The 12,252-nt window shown below is 30.8% G+C and overlaps 2 protein-coding genes across 2 annotated transcripts; one reads left to right on the top strand and one right to left on the bottom strand.

The window, feature by feature from the left end:
* Positions 1-4,960: 4,960 nt before the first annotated feature.
* Positions 4,961-5,856, bottom strand: LOC114425324 (dirigent protein 16-like). Its single transcript, XM_028392208.1, has one exon. The coding sequence runs from the start codon at positions 5,833-5,835 to the stop codon at positions 5,080-5,082; it is 756 nt and encodes a 251-aa protein (XP_028248009.1). The 5' UTR covers positions 5,836-5,856; the 3' UTR covers positions 4,961-5,079.
* Positions 5,857-8,088: 2,232 nt separating this feature from the next.
* Positions 8,089-9,676, top strand: LOC114425325 (RING-H2 finger protein ATL74-like). The gene is made up of 2 exons (XM_028392209.1): positions 8,089-8,276; positions 8,495-9,676. The coding sequence occupies exon 2, from the start codon at positions 8,864-8,866 to the stop codon at positions 9,419-9,421; it is 558 nt and encodes a 185-aa protein (XP_028248010.1). The 5' UTR covers positions 8,089-8,276; positions 8,495-8,863; the 3' UTR covers positions 9,422-9,676.
* Positions 9,677-12,252: the final 2,576 nt, after the last annotated feature.

Below are 12,252 nucleotides of genomic sequence, written 5' to 3'. Positions count from 1 at the left end.
CGGTGTTTTCGTTATATTCGTATAAAGCCAACGATATATAAACTACTTCTTTACCAAAAATTAAACTCATGGTTGTTTTTCTTCTCAGTTTTTTCTTTACCATTTTGTAACTTTCTATTTTATTATGTTTTGAAAATAATTTTCAAAACAAGTGTTTTAAAAACTGAAAAACAAAAACAGATAAAACATATGTCTTAGAAATTAGAATATTGTCGAGTAGGAGTAGGATATCCCATTTATGTTGTTCGATCTGCAAGCCTCCACAGACTTTGTATGTTTTTTTTTTTTTTTTGAGAACACATACATTATATGTTAATGCTTCATATAAATGCAATAATGGGACCGATACTGTTACCGTGCTTTACTTTTGAAAGAATAAAATATGTCGGTAATATTACTCATATATAAAATTTGGTTTAAAAAACCTTTTGATCCTCATTTTATAAGGTATTTTATGTCAAAAAAATTAAATAAGATATTTTCTTATTTTAGTCCGTTAATGTTTTTTTTTCTTTTTTTTGTCCTTTGATTTAAATATTTTTTAATCTTTACTCTCATGTTAAAATGTAAATGGATGACATAATAACAACATTAACAATTCATTAACTTATTACATAATTAAGAAATCTAATAAAACAATCACATATAATTTTTTTAATAAATCAACATTACTTACCAGATCTGCCTTTCACCGCCTGTACCAGGTACTTAATATATATATATATATAGTCATCATATTTGGTGTGAAATATTTAAATATGAGATAGTTAAAGAGACTAAATTCAGTTTCTTTCAAATCAATCATATTTGATAAAATGTGTATAATTTATTTTTTTCTTATCATATTATTCGTATAGAATATTTATCAGATTTGACTGATGATTTATTTTTATCAGAAATTTTGATGAATTATTTTTAATGAGATTATTCTTTATTTTTAATTATATATTTTTTCTATTTATAAGACTTAAATTTGAGATCTTATTTAATAAAATTTAAATATCATTCATGTCAATAACTTATTGGTTAAAATATACATAATTTAACTACTCTTGCACATTTTAGGAATGAAAGTATTTTGAAAGGTATTTAAAATGTAGACAGATTTTAGGAGTATTCTCACTCTTGTTCAGTCATGCGTATTATCCTAATCATGTATTTTGGTGTATAATAACAACAATAGAGTTAGAACCTTCCACTTTGTGCATTTTAGTTAATTAAATTAAATTTAACGATTAGGTAGAAAAAATCTCAATTATTTCAACTCACTTTCCTTTATTTTTATCCAGTTTCTTAACTTTCTTCTCTTATCTATTTTATCTATATTTTTAGATTAAATTTCAATAATATTTTAAAAGAAAAGACTAATAATTAAAAATAACTCTGTTTCACAATATGAATTATTTACCATAAATTTAAAATATAATTTATAGATTAAAAATATTTATTTATTATGAAAATAAGCATTTATGTTATATATTAGATAGACTAGCTAAAATATGAATTGTATATTGGTGGATCTTTATGTCTTTTATAATCTTGGATCTTTTGAATATTAAAAGTGATAGAGGCTTTTTTGTTTTGATGCAGAGTGCAGTGAGGTTAATGATATATGGAGCTGTAACTCGAGTAGAGAAGGATATAGTACAATATAATGATATATAGCTAGGGATGTGTGAATAACTGCATCGACTAGTCTTCTTATTATTGAGTCTTGCTTGTTCGTGTTTCTTTTGTCAGCTTGTTATACTAACTGCAACTCCATTGTTTGCAGATGTGCGCTAATTGTAATTAATGCTAATGCATTAAATTGTACAAGAGTTTTTTTTTTAAGCAAAAATTGTACAAGTGTTACACCCTGTTTGGACGGACCATTCCTATTAACTTTAATAGACCACACAAATGAACATGATTAGATAAAAATGATTTATAAAAGTTTTTAACGGGTTCTATTTAAGTATATAGCTAGGAATCAGAGAAGGAAAAACACGAATTCTACAAGTATAATTTATAAGGTTAGGTAATGGTTTAAAACAGAGATTTATGAGTTGAAGGAAGAAAAAAGTCATCAGTTCCAATTTCTCTTATTAACATTCTAACAAAAATTAATCAATATAAAAAAAACTAAACTAAACGGGTAAAAGGTTATTTATATAGTAGACATTGATTTAATCCACTTCCCAATTTATGACAATAAAATAGGGAGAAATATCACACGTAATTCATCATGTGGATCAATGTCAAGAGGATTTAGTAGGCCCACCGAACCATAAGAGCCCAAACCAACCAGACCTTCTTAATCCAATGGATTTAAAAAGTAATTGGATTGATCATTATCCAACCATCAATTTAAATAACCCAACCAAACTAATCTGCTTAAATAACTTCGTTTTGGTACCCCTGGTACCTGTCAATGTTACAAGTATTTTGTTGACCAAAAAAAAGTCTCCTTAAATAACCCATTGATAAATATAACAGAGAAGAAATAACTAAATGTTGCACAAATCTGCTTAATTTTTAGAATGTGAGAGCCTGATTAATTTTGGTTTTGGATTTTATTTTATTTCAAAGTCTGGCTAAACATAATTTTATAAAACTCTAAGAATTAACAGGAACTTAAAAACAAAAAACAAAAAAAGTTCGAACCCCACATAACAAAAAACAACCTTCTCCAAATTATCCTCGTAACTTTCTCTATCCTTCTTAAGTGTATAAACATAAAAGGGGATGAAAATAGCAATTGCCAGCGGCCCAACACATCATGAAGAATATGGAAAAATATATGATACTAAATTACTAATTAATACAAAAGAAATATTTTTAACATGAGAAACTTACATCGATTTATATGTAAAAAATTGATATAGTATTAGATAGTGATGCTTTTTTTTAATTTTGGAATCAACATTCTATCTCAGTTGCTTTAGAATTGATCTACAAAACACTTTTTAGATCAGTTATACTAATAACTTATGTAAAAAGTACTAAATAAATCAGTCCTTTATCAATCCATCTAGAATGTAAACATCTTTTTTATAACTTATGAAATTCTTGACAAGATTTTTCTAGCTCTCTTGTACCAAGAATTGTTCTATAAGAATTTTATATTGAATGAACTGATATACAATGTAACGACCTTTGTAATTTTTGAAATTTCTCACATGACTTCCTATATCGATTATACTAATAGTTGATTTAGAAAATCATTTTCAACATCAATTCTTAGTACAACCAATGCAGAAAACACTAAAGATAAAAAAAAAGTATCAAAAGAAAACTATTTTAATTTGATACATATAATAATGTAATTTCATTAATTCACATATTTTAGTGAAAGAGTTCATACAAATGTTTATCCATTTTGTCTCAATTCATATTCATTCTTTTTTTTTTTCTCTCTGTATAATTCTCATCACGTCACCTTTTTTTTTTTTTACTGCAACATACTTATATTATTGATCATTCATAAGAATGGCATGAATACAACTAGAAATAATCTCAAACTTTTTGTGGAGTAACATAAAAGATGCTCTTGTCAAGAAATAATCGATTCAATTAGTTTGTCTATAGACAAAACTCATAAAAAAATTATTACATAAAATAATAATTTCCTTACATTTTGACAAAATACAACCGGATTATTTTCTTTCTTCTTTCCTTTTCTCCATTTCTCCTCCATCCACCGTGTCCCCCAAATTGGGATGGAACTTTTTAATTTTTCTTACTAAAAAGTTGTGTATCTACTAACTGTATTTAAGTTACATAAAGCCAAAACTTTTAGTTGCTTATTTTAGTTATATCCAACGGCACCATCATCAATTAAAGCATAGACGTGTAAAGTATATATGATTGATAAAAAAAAAGGCCATATGTGATATCATCCCTCTAGATTACAAAGCCGATATCATTCAGTGGGGTTGGAATTGGCTTTAGCAGAACATGAATTTGATAGTTTGATTTTGAGGGTGCACCTGCTGCAACGTAAGTGACATAAAACCTAGCTCGTCCATATATCAATACTATGCATTAGGTCATTTGCATAGAAATCCTCTGTCCCCGTGTGACGTTTCATACTTTGTCACTTAAGCAACACCAACTCCACGTTTTGCCTCCTATCTATGAGATTGGGAGTTGGTTTCTCTGGGAAAAAACTTAAAAATAATTTACGCAAGTAGACGAAGAAAGAATCAATGTATGTAACCATAAAATTTGGATTCATCCAGAAATTAAATTTCAACAATCTTTACAAAAATTTCCTTTGTTATTAATTGAATTCCTTAATTTTATTATCAGCAGTCACAGCATCAATGGTGAAACATGAAATTACTAACACTCACGCCATCAGCCATACCTAACAGTTTTTTAAATATTTCTTTAATTTATAATTACAAGAAAAATGTTAGCAACATATTTTATGATGCACTCTTATGAGCTTGTTCTTAATTATTGACTAAAATGTTAACATATTTTATAATGCACTCTTATGAGCATGTTCATAATTATTGACTAAAATGTTAATATATGTACGTCAAATGTTTTTTTTATTTTTATTTTCATTTTCCATTACATCAATTATCATGTTTATGACTCTCTTCCCATCCTTTTCTTTTCTTCTTTCCTACCCGTCTCCTATGTCCACCCTAAATCCACCCAAAACGAAGTGGACTAATATCGTTACTCTTTACATAATTACATCAACATTATGATTTGTGACTTTAATTAGTACCAATATTAAAGCTACTCAATGAATTTATTGATTGAAAGAATCACATTGATTGAAATTCAGTTATGTTTCGTAGATCGATTTGTCATCATGCCACTAAGATTTATATTTGCAAGATTCCCCTTCTCGCATATCAGTTTACATTCTTCCATATTTTTCAATTTTATTTTGTGGAAGCTACCAAACGTTTCCAGTGGAAGGTGAAAGATGGCAATGAACTAGATGAAATCTGGTGTATCGTATATTAGGACTCAAATTATCATATTAGATCTCAACACTGAATAGAAAACACATTCTGCATTTATTTATTTTAATTAACACCTGTGTACGTACTAAAGATGATTAGATCCTTTTAATTAACTAAGATACACATCAAACAAGAGGAACTTTGAACTTGTCACTTTCCCTTCTTTTTCACTAGATCCTACTTTGTCCACAACCTTAACTGCAGCATATCCATTAGCACCATAGTACTTTCCAGTGCCTCCAATAACTGCAACATGTGACTCAAAAACATCAGTCTTGTGCATTCCAAAAAGCCTCAGTCCATCCTCAAACTCACCCTTCAAAAAGTTTGCTGTGATAGCCACCATATGGCTGCTTCCATCCTCTGAGCTAGCAACAGACACCCCTTGTGCTTTTCCAAGTTTGTGTAGTTCATCTCCATCATCTATAAGTAGTTCCTCATCTATTGATGCTACTGATCCATACTCTAGCTCTTGGAGTGTTGCTCTGGTGGGAAAAGAGAAGCCAATACTAGATAGATCAAGTGTTTGAGTGGACGATGAAGTGAGTGGAATTGTTGTTGGAGTGGATTGTGGTATTGGAATCCCTCCTTTAGGAGGAAGAAAGCCTAGAGGTTTTGGGAAAGGTAGTTGACCAGTGACTTTAGTAGTGGCTGGTTTCTCTGAATATTGTGCACTACCATTATTGAACATGTCCCTCATTAAAAATGTTATTCTGTGATGGCCATGGTTATGGTTAGAGGATGGATTGCCAAGAGTTCGAGCTGAAGAAAACTTGGTCATGAACAAAAGTAGCATGAATTTTACCAAAATAGAAGGAAGTCTAGCCATTATGTTGCATAGCTTTCTTTTTACATTAGTTTGCATGCTTGGTTCATATAGTTAGTTAAGCTTCAACTAAGTGTGGTGGTTAGAATAATCCATCATCGAATGCTATATAACTATCAATATTAATTAGCTACTGTTTAATTTATATCTCACTTTAGAGTTTGACTTGGAACAATCAAGATTAGGTAATGGATAAATGCAACAATCTCACCTAATAAATTGCAAATGCTAACAAAGTTTTAACGTCAAAATGAGAACTTAATTTGTTGGTAAGTAAATTATAAATAACTCAACATTCTTTGAAATTTGAGATTTGTTCTAATGCATGTTTAGTATGACATTGTGCAAAAGTAAATGTGTATCACTTGAATTAAATTCAAGGATCATCTTAATCAATTTTGACAAAAATAATAATATACATATATTTGTAATGTGAAATCAAAGAAACTATTAATCCTAAGTCTCACTCAATTCACCTGAAATTTTTATCCATAAAAAGAAAATGTCACTGAATAATAAATTAATTTAGTTATTTTTTAAAAGTTAGTGATAGGAAATTAGAAATGGTGGGATGAATTTGATAGTTTGATATTGAGGGTCCAGCTGCTGCAAAACGCAAGTGACATAAAGCCTGATCCCACTTACTATGCATTAGGTCGTTTGCATAAAAATCCTCTGTCTCTGTTGACGTTTCATCGTTTGTCACTTGCTCTTCCGTGACACTAGCCAGCTCATCATTTGCCTGCCACACTAGAAAATACCAATACCATATCTTGTTGCCTTTGATTTATGAACGCTAAAAAATACTTTTATTCAATAATAGAGTTGGTTCCTCAGTTCCTCTGACCAAAAAAAAAAATGAAATTATTTACGCAAGTAGACGAAAAAAATTGATTTATATAATTATAAAATTTGGATTCATCCAGCAAGTTGAACGATATTTATCAAATTGGACAAATATCCAACTATATTTGGCAGGTCCCTCTGAAGGGTTTAACTTTCTCCTTTTTTTTAAATAAACTTTTTTACTTTTAATTAAATTCAAAATCCAAATTACTGTGATTAAAATAATTTGTAATTGATCAAATTTAATCACTTCAATATAAAGTAGACAGAAATATGATTATTTAATTTAGACTAATATTAGTTTTAATTCTTTTGCAGGTATTTTTCCAACTGAGAATCAAATACTAACCTCTGTGAAAATCTAATTACGGACATCAACTTCTAATAAATCTTTTTCCTACACATCTAAAAATTGAATCCTTCACGTATGTTTAAAGATATGATTATTTGTCAATCATTTCGTTCTTACAAAATTTATCAATCATATTACATTATGTATGAAATATTATTAGTTTTACTGTTGCTTAATTAGCTATATATCCTCAGTCAAACGCTTTCCTAATATTCTTGGAACTATCTTATCATAATTGTGTTTTTGTTTTAGATTACAGAATCTTCTATTCAGCAATCCTATTCAAATAACAAATAACGCTTTCCTAATATTATTAGTTCATTCTCTTGGTAAAAATTTATTAGCTCATAAAAAGTAAGTATCATGAGTTGTTGGCCTCAAGCACGAAAATGAATATATAAGCCAAAGTAAAGTGGCATCTGATTGCGTGTGCAAATTTATTTTTCCCTAATTTGAGGATCTAATTAATTATAATCCAAAGAATTCTCAAGGCTTAGTGACGGATATACACGTATAGATTTACTGTTATTTTCTATGAGAGGAAATATCTTTCACTACGTAGTCCCCACAGAAATCAACGTCAAAAGGTGCCAAAAAATATCATCACAGTTTGATGTAGGCAATAAGCTGCCTATTGCAGCCTGCGAAGAGGGTAACTAGACTAATTGAAGGTTGATAAAGAGAGATATTTTGAAAGTTGTGCTTCGCTTTTGTATCTTTTTCCCAATTTTGATTCTTATCTGCCATGTCTGATGTTAATAAAAGCAAACCACGGCCAAATGAGACATTGGCAACGAAATTTCCACTACTAACCAACACATGAAAGTCACACTCATATTCGGGACTAGCTCAATTTGCATTGGTCCATACCTAGCCCTACTTGCTACACCATAGTGTTAACCGTAAAATCAAAGGGATTTACCTGTGGATTCGGTACCAACCTTCTTAATATTATTCTATAAAATTTATAATCATAATTAGGTATGCAAATTAACCACCTGTTACTACCGGACCCCACTGTATCTTAAACTAGCCACGTATTTTCTTTTTGCATATCTTCCAACCTGTGTGATCTCTGGTGGGTATGCAAGTTAATTAATATGTATCTCTGACAGACTAGGCTTGAGCTTCTGATTCTTTTTATGTCCAACAACTCACCAAGCCCCGCTTCGTATAAATTGCCCTTTATGCACCACAGATCTCCCCCCGATTGAAAAGAAAAGAACTTCGATCATATATTCCTCAGGTCACTCCTACCTATGACTATATATGACATATAATGGTAAGTGTTCGAGTTTAATTATTAGTCTTGAATTTTAAATGTTAAATATTTTTTAAAAAATTATCATTCATGATTATTTTAAAAAGATATACCATCGATATCAAAAATATTTATATATACAAGTAGAATAGCAATATCTATATATGAAAGTCAGGTAAAAAATACTCTCTCCAATCTCAAACCTCGTTTGCACTATTTGATTTGTTGTGTTTCATTAGGACCATGCCTCTCTGAGGAAAGAATTGAGCTGGGAATCAAGCAGCAAAAACGGTCCCCAATTCGGATATATTAACAACCACCACCCTCCAAAACAAAATTTCACCCTTTCGTTTTCCTTATCCCATACCCCTCAAAAGAAAAAGCTGGCGATTCTCCAATTCTCCTCTTGTTTCGTGTCCTTTACTACTCCGAATCCTCACAACACTCTTTGTAGTACACACTACTAACCCAAAAGTCACTCACCTCTAGAAAACCTCAAATCTCAAAACCCATCAAGATTTTAGCACAAAGACTCAAACTTTTCACAAAATTAAAGAGACCCAGTTGATTTTTTTCTCTTTAGACTGAAGTATTTTGAAGCATCGAACATGCTACAACGGCGGTTTCTGGAGACGGAGCTGAGCATGCCACCGTCGTACGGCGGCAGCGGCGCAAACAACACGCGCGACACGTTCATCAGCGACGCGAACTTCGACACAAACATGGTGATCATTCTGGCGGCGCTGCTGTGCGCTTTGATATGCGCGCTGGGCCTGAACTCCATCGCGCGGTGCGCGCTGAGGTGCGGGCGGCGCTTCGGCGACGAGACGGCGGAGCAGGCGGCTGCAAGGCTGGCGGGGACCGGGCTGAAGCGCCGCGAGCTCAGCCGCATCCCGGTGGCGGTGTACGGCGCCGCCGGAGGAGAAAACACTATTCCGGCGACGGAGTGCCCCATATGCCTCGGCGAGTTCGAGAAAGGGGACAAGGTTCGAATGTTGCCTAAATGCAACCACGGTTTCCACGTGAGGTGCATTGACACGTGGCTCTTGTCGCATTCCTCGTGCCCCAATTGCCGCCACTCGCTCCTAGAGAAAACCTCCGCCGCGCCGGAAAGTGGGTCGGGGCGGCGGAGCGAGGTGGTTGTTGTGGTGGAGCAGGCGAGTTGAATGGCATTAACAGTGAAAGGTGGAAAGAAGGACAAGTTTTGGTGAATGGAGGTTGAGAAATTTAATGTTAGTAGTTAGAGTAGTTATTAGTTGGTTATTAATAAATTCCAAGTGACCATCCATAATTCCATATACACGTTTATTTTTTAAAATTAAAATATATGTTTGTGTTTGTTACAGTTTGTATATAAGTTGGATATTGGATATTATGATGCTTAAAAATGTACATAATCTGAGTGGTTTTTTATTTTATTAGTATACGTGCGGCACCTAGTATATGTCATTTCTCGAATCTCGATTATAAGATAAAGAAGTGATTAGAGTATATTATTAGGGGCGACCTAATGTGGGATTTTGTTTTGGTAGAGATCTAGTGTGAGATTTGAATAGATTATATGAGGTTATATATATATTATAAGAATTATGTATCAAAAAATTATTATAAGAATTAAAAGAAAAAAGTTAGAGGTGTGGATTGTAGTTTAGATATAGTCTAGTGACGGGTGCATGTGCTTCCTTATTTTTAAGAAGTTACATATTAAAAAATATTTTTAATGTGTATATTTTATCTCTGCTAATTTTAAATATTTAAATCTCTTATTTTTAATTTTTTCTGCTTTCATGATAATAATTATTAATTTTTATTTAAAAAAATTGTCTTCTTTGATTTAAAATCCTAGATCCGTCACTGATCTAGCTAGAGAAAGGAGTTGGACAAAGATGGAAGCAAGAGTGAGCATTCTAGAGAGAGGTTAAAAGAGTAGGAGGCTTCAAACTTATGTTCTTCCCTTTTTCTGATGAGGCTTGTCTGGTTTTGGAAGTTTGCCCTGATGGTATAGGCATGTGTCAACTGTCATATTAGGCGTTAGTTTTTGCTTTTGTTGTTTTGATGTACATATCTTTTCACTGATCAAAAGAAAACTAATGTTCTTCTTCCCCTTTTCTGGATTCCTTCTAGATAGAAGTTTTGGTTTAATAATATATTTAGCCTTATTAATTTGGTTTGTGTATGATGTTGATCTCTAGAATTTTTTAAAAACTAATTAAGTTTCTTTACTTTTAAACTTAATTAAATTTATTAGCTATACAAGGCATCATGTGAACTAAAATGACTTTGGTACATGGGCCAACTTCATCATATCTCAGTATTTTTTTATATATTATTTTGGATAAGTTTTTTTATTTAATATTAATATAGTCAAAATGCCGTAGATAATGGGGAAGAAAAATGTATTTGATTGGTGATTCGAATTAACATGCAAATATATATATATAAACAGATCCCATACATGCTTGCATAAAAACGGTGAACTGTGTGAAGTAGAGTAATCTTTATTCAACCATTTGAATCTTGTTTGAAAAGGATGCATACAAAAACTTGAATTAGTGAATAAACAAACCATGGCTGTTGGGAAATGGCGTGTTAGTTTGTGGATTGCACATGGAGGTGTCATACATTATTTACCCATAAACTAGCTGTATTAGGTATCAGATCAACACTGCCGGCCACCTTGCAATTCACAACTATCTGTCATGTTAACTTACCCAACTCCCTCCAAATGCCCACTTGAATTTAGATGACCCTAATGTTTTAAAGTATTGAATAAAATACTTTTATTATAAATTATAATAACAATATATTATTGACACTAAATAAGTGTTATTCTTTTATGAAACTTGTTTACTTTTAATTCTTTAACTATTACTTTAATGACATTAATTAACATTCTCCTATTAAAATTGACTCTTTTCACTGTCCATGATCTAGATCAACACCCCCGGTTGAACGACACTTTTCACAGTCCCATGATTTAAAAGTATTATTATTATTATTATTATTTTAATTGGAGTGTTTTACAAAGATTGAAAATATTTTACATCAATGTTTTACGCTTTTTTTTATATTTATTAAAAGATATTAATATAATAAAAATCATTTCATTAAGTTTTAATAGCTCATTAAGTGGCGAGAAGTAAGTATTGATTGAATCACACTTATTATATTCTGTCCCCGCTGATTTGCAATTAATGTTAAGCTCCAAGTCACGTAAGAATTGGGTCGAAGCCACAATTAGTTGGATTTGTTTCTGTTGTTAATGTATAGAGAAATCATATCTTTGCCAACTTAATTAAGCAACCATACAATATTCTCTTTAACTAAATTGCTAGTATAATGATTAAAATATTCTGAAATATAATATTAAGAATAAAAAAATAAGTGAATAGAGTAATGGTTAAAATAAATAATTTATATTAAAATATTTAATAAAATAAAGTAAACTTATCATCTAATAATTTCAATATCATGAAGTATAAGCTGAAATAATAAAATAAAAAGTGTAGTATGAAAGTATCTAAATAATAATATAAACTTTTTATAAGAAAAATAAAATAAACGTATTAACTATCATTATCAATATCATTTTCAAGTTAAATGCATTGATATTTTATTTAATATTTTCTTTATATACTCATTAAGATGATTAGTAAGAAGATATTATATAAGAAATATAGTATTATTTACATTATTGGATGTTTATTTTCGTCAAAGTCTTTGTCCGTGCATTGAATATATGATTAGTACTGATATTTTGTCGAAAGGAATGAGAAAGGGAGGTTTCAAATTGAATGGGTTCAGTGGTCCAACCTTTGCAATTCGAAGAGGGAAATCATTAAGTTTGAGATTCCAAAGTTTAAAGGCATTAAAACACTGTTGGCTGTGTAAGGAGATTTAATTAACGTGGAAGGTCGGCAACTCATTTTTTATGAAAAAAGTTAAGTGAAATTTTGACTTAAATGCATTTTTAGTCACTCAAATGTAAAATAAAAAA

Source organism: Glycine soja, chromosome 9 (genome assembly GCF_004193775.1).
Source record: "Glycine soja cultivar W05 chromosome 9, ASM419377v2, whole genome shotgun sequence".
NCBI lineage: Eukaryota > Viridiplantae > Streptophyta > Magnoliopsida > Fabales > Fabaceae > Glycine > Glycine soja.
This window is presented reverse-complemented; position numbering and strand designations above follow the sequence as displayed.

Coding starts and splice junctions, on each gene's coding strand:
- LOC114425324 (XM_028392208.1), bottom strand. CDS start 5,835: ATGCAAACTAATGTAAAAAGAAAGCTATGCAACATAATGGCTAGACTT.
- LOC114425325 (XM_028392209.1), top strand. CDS start 8,864: ATGCTACAACGGCGGTTTCTGGAGACGGAGCTGAGCATGCCACCGTCG.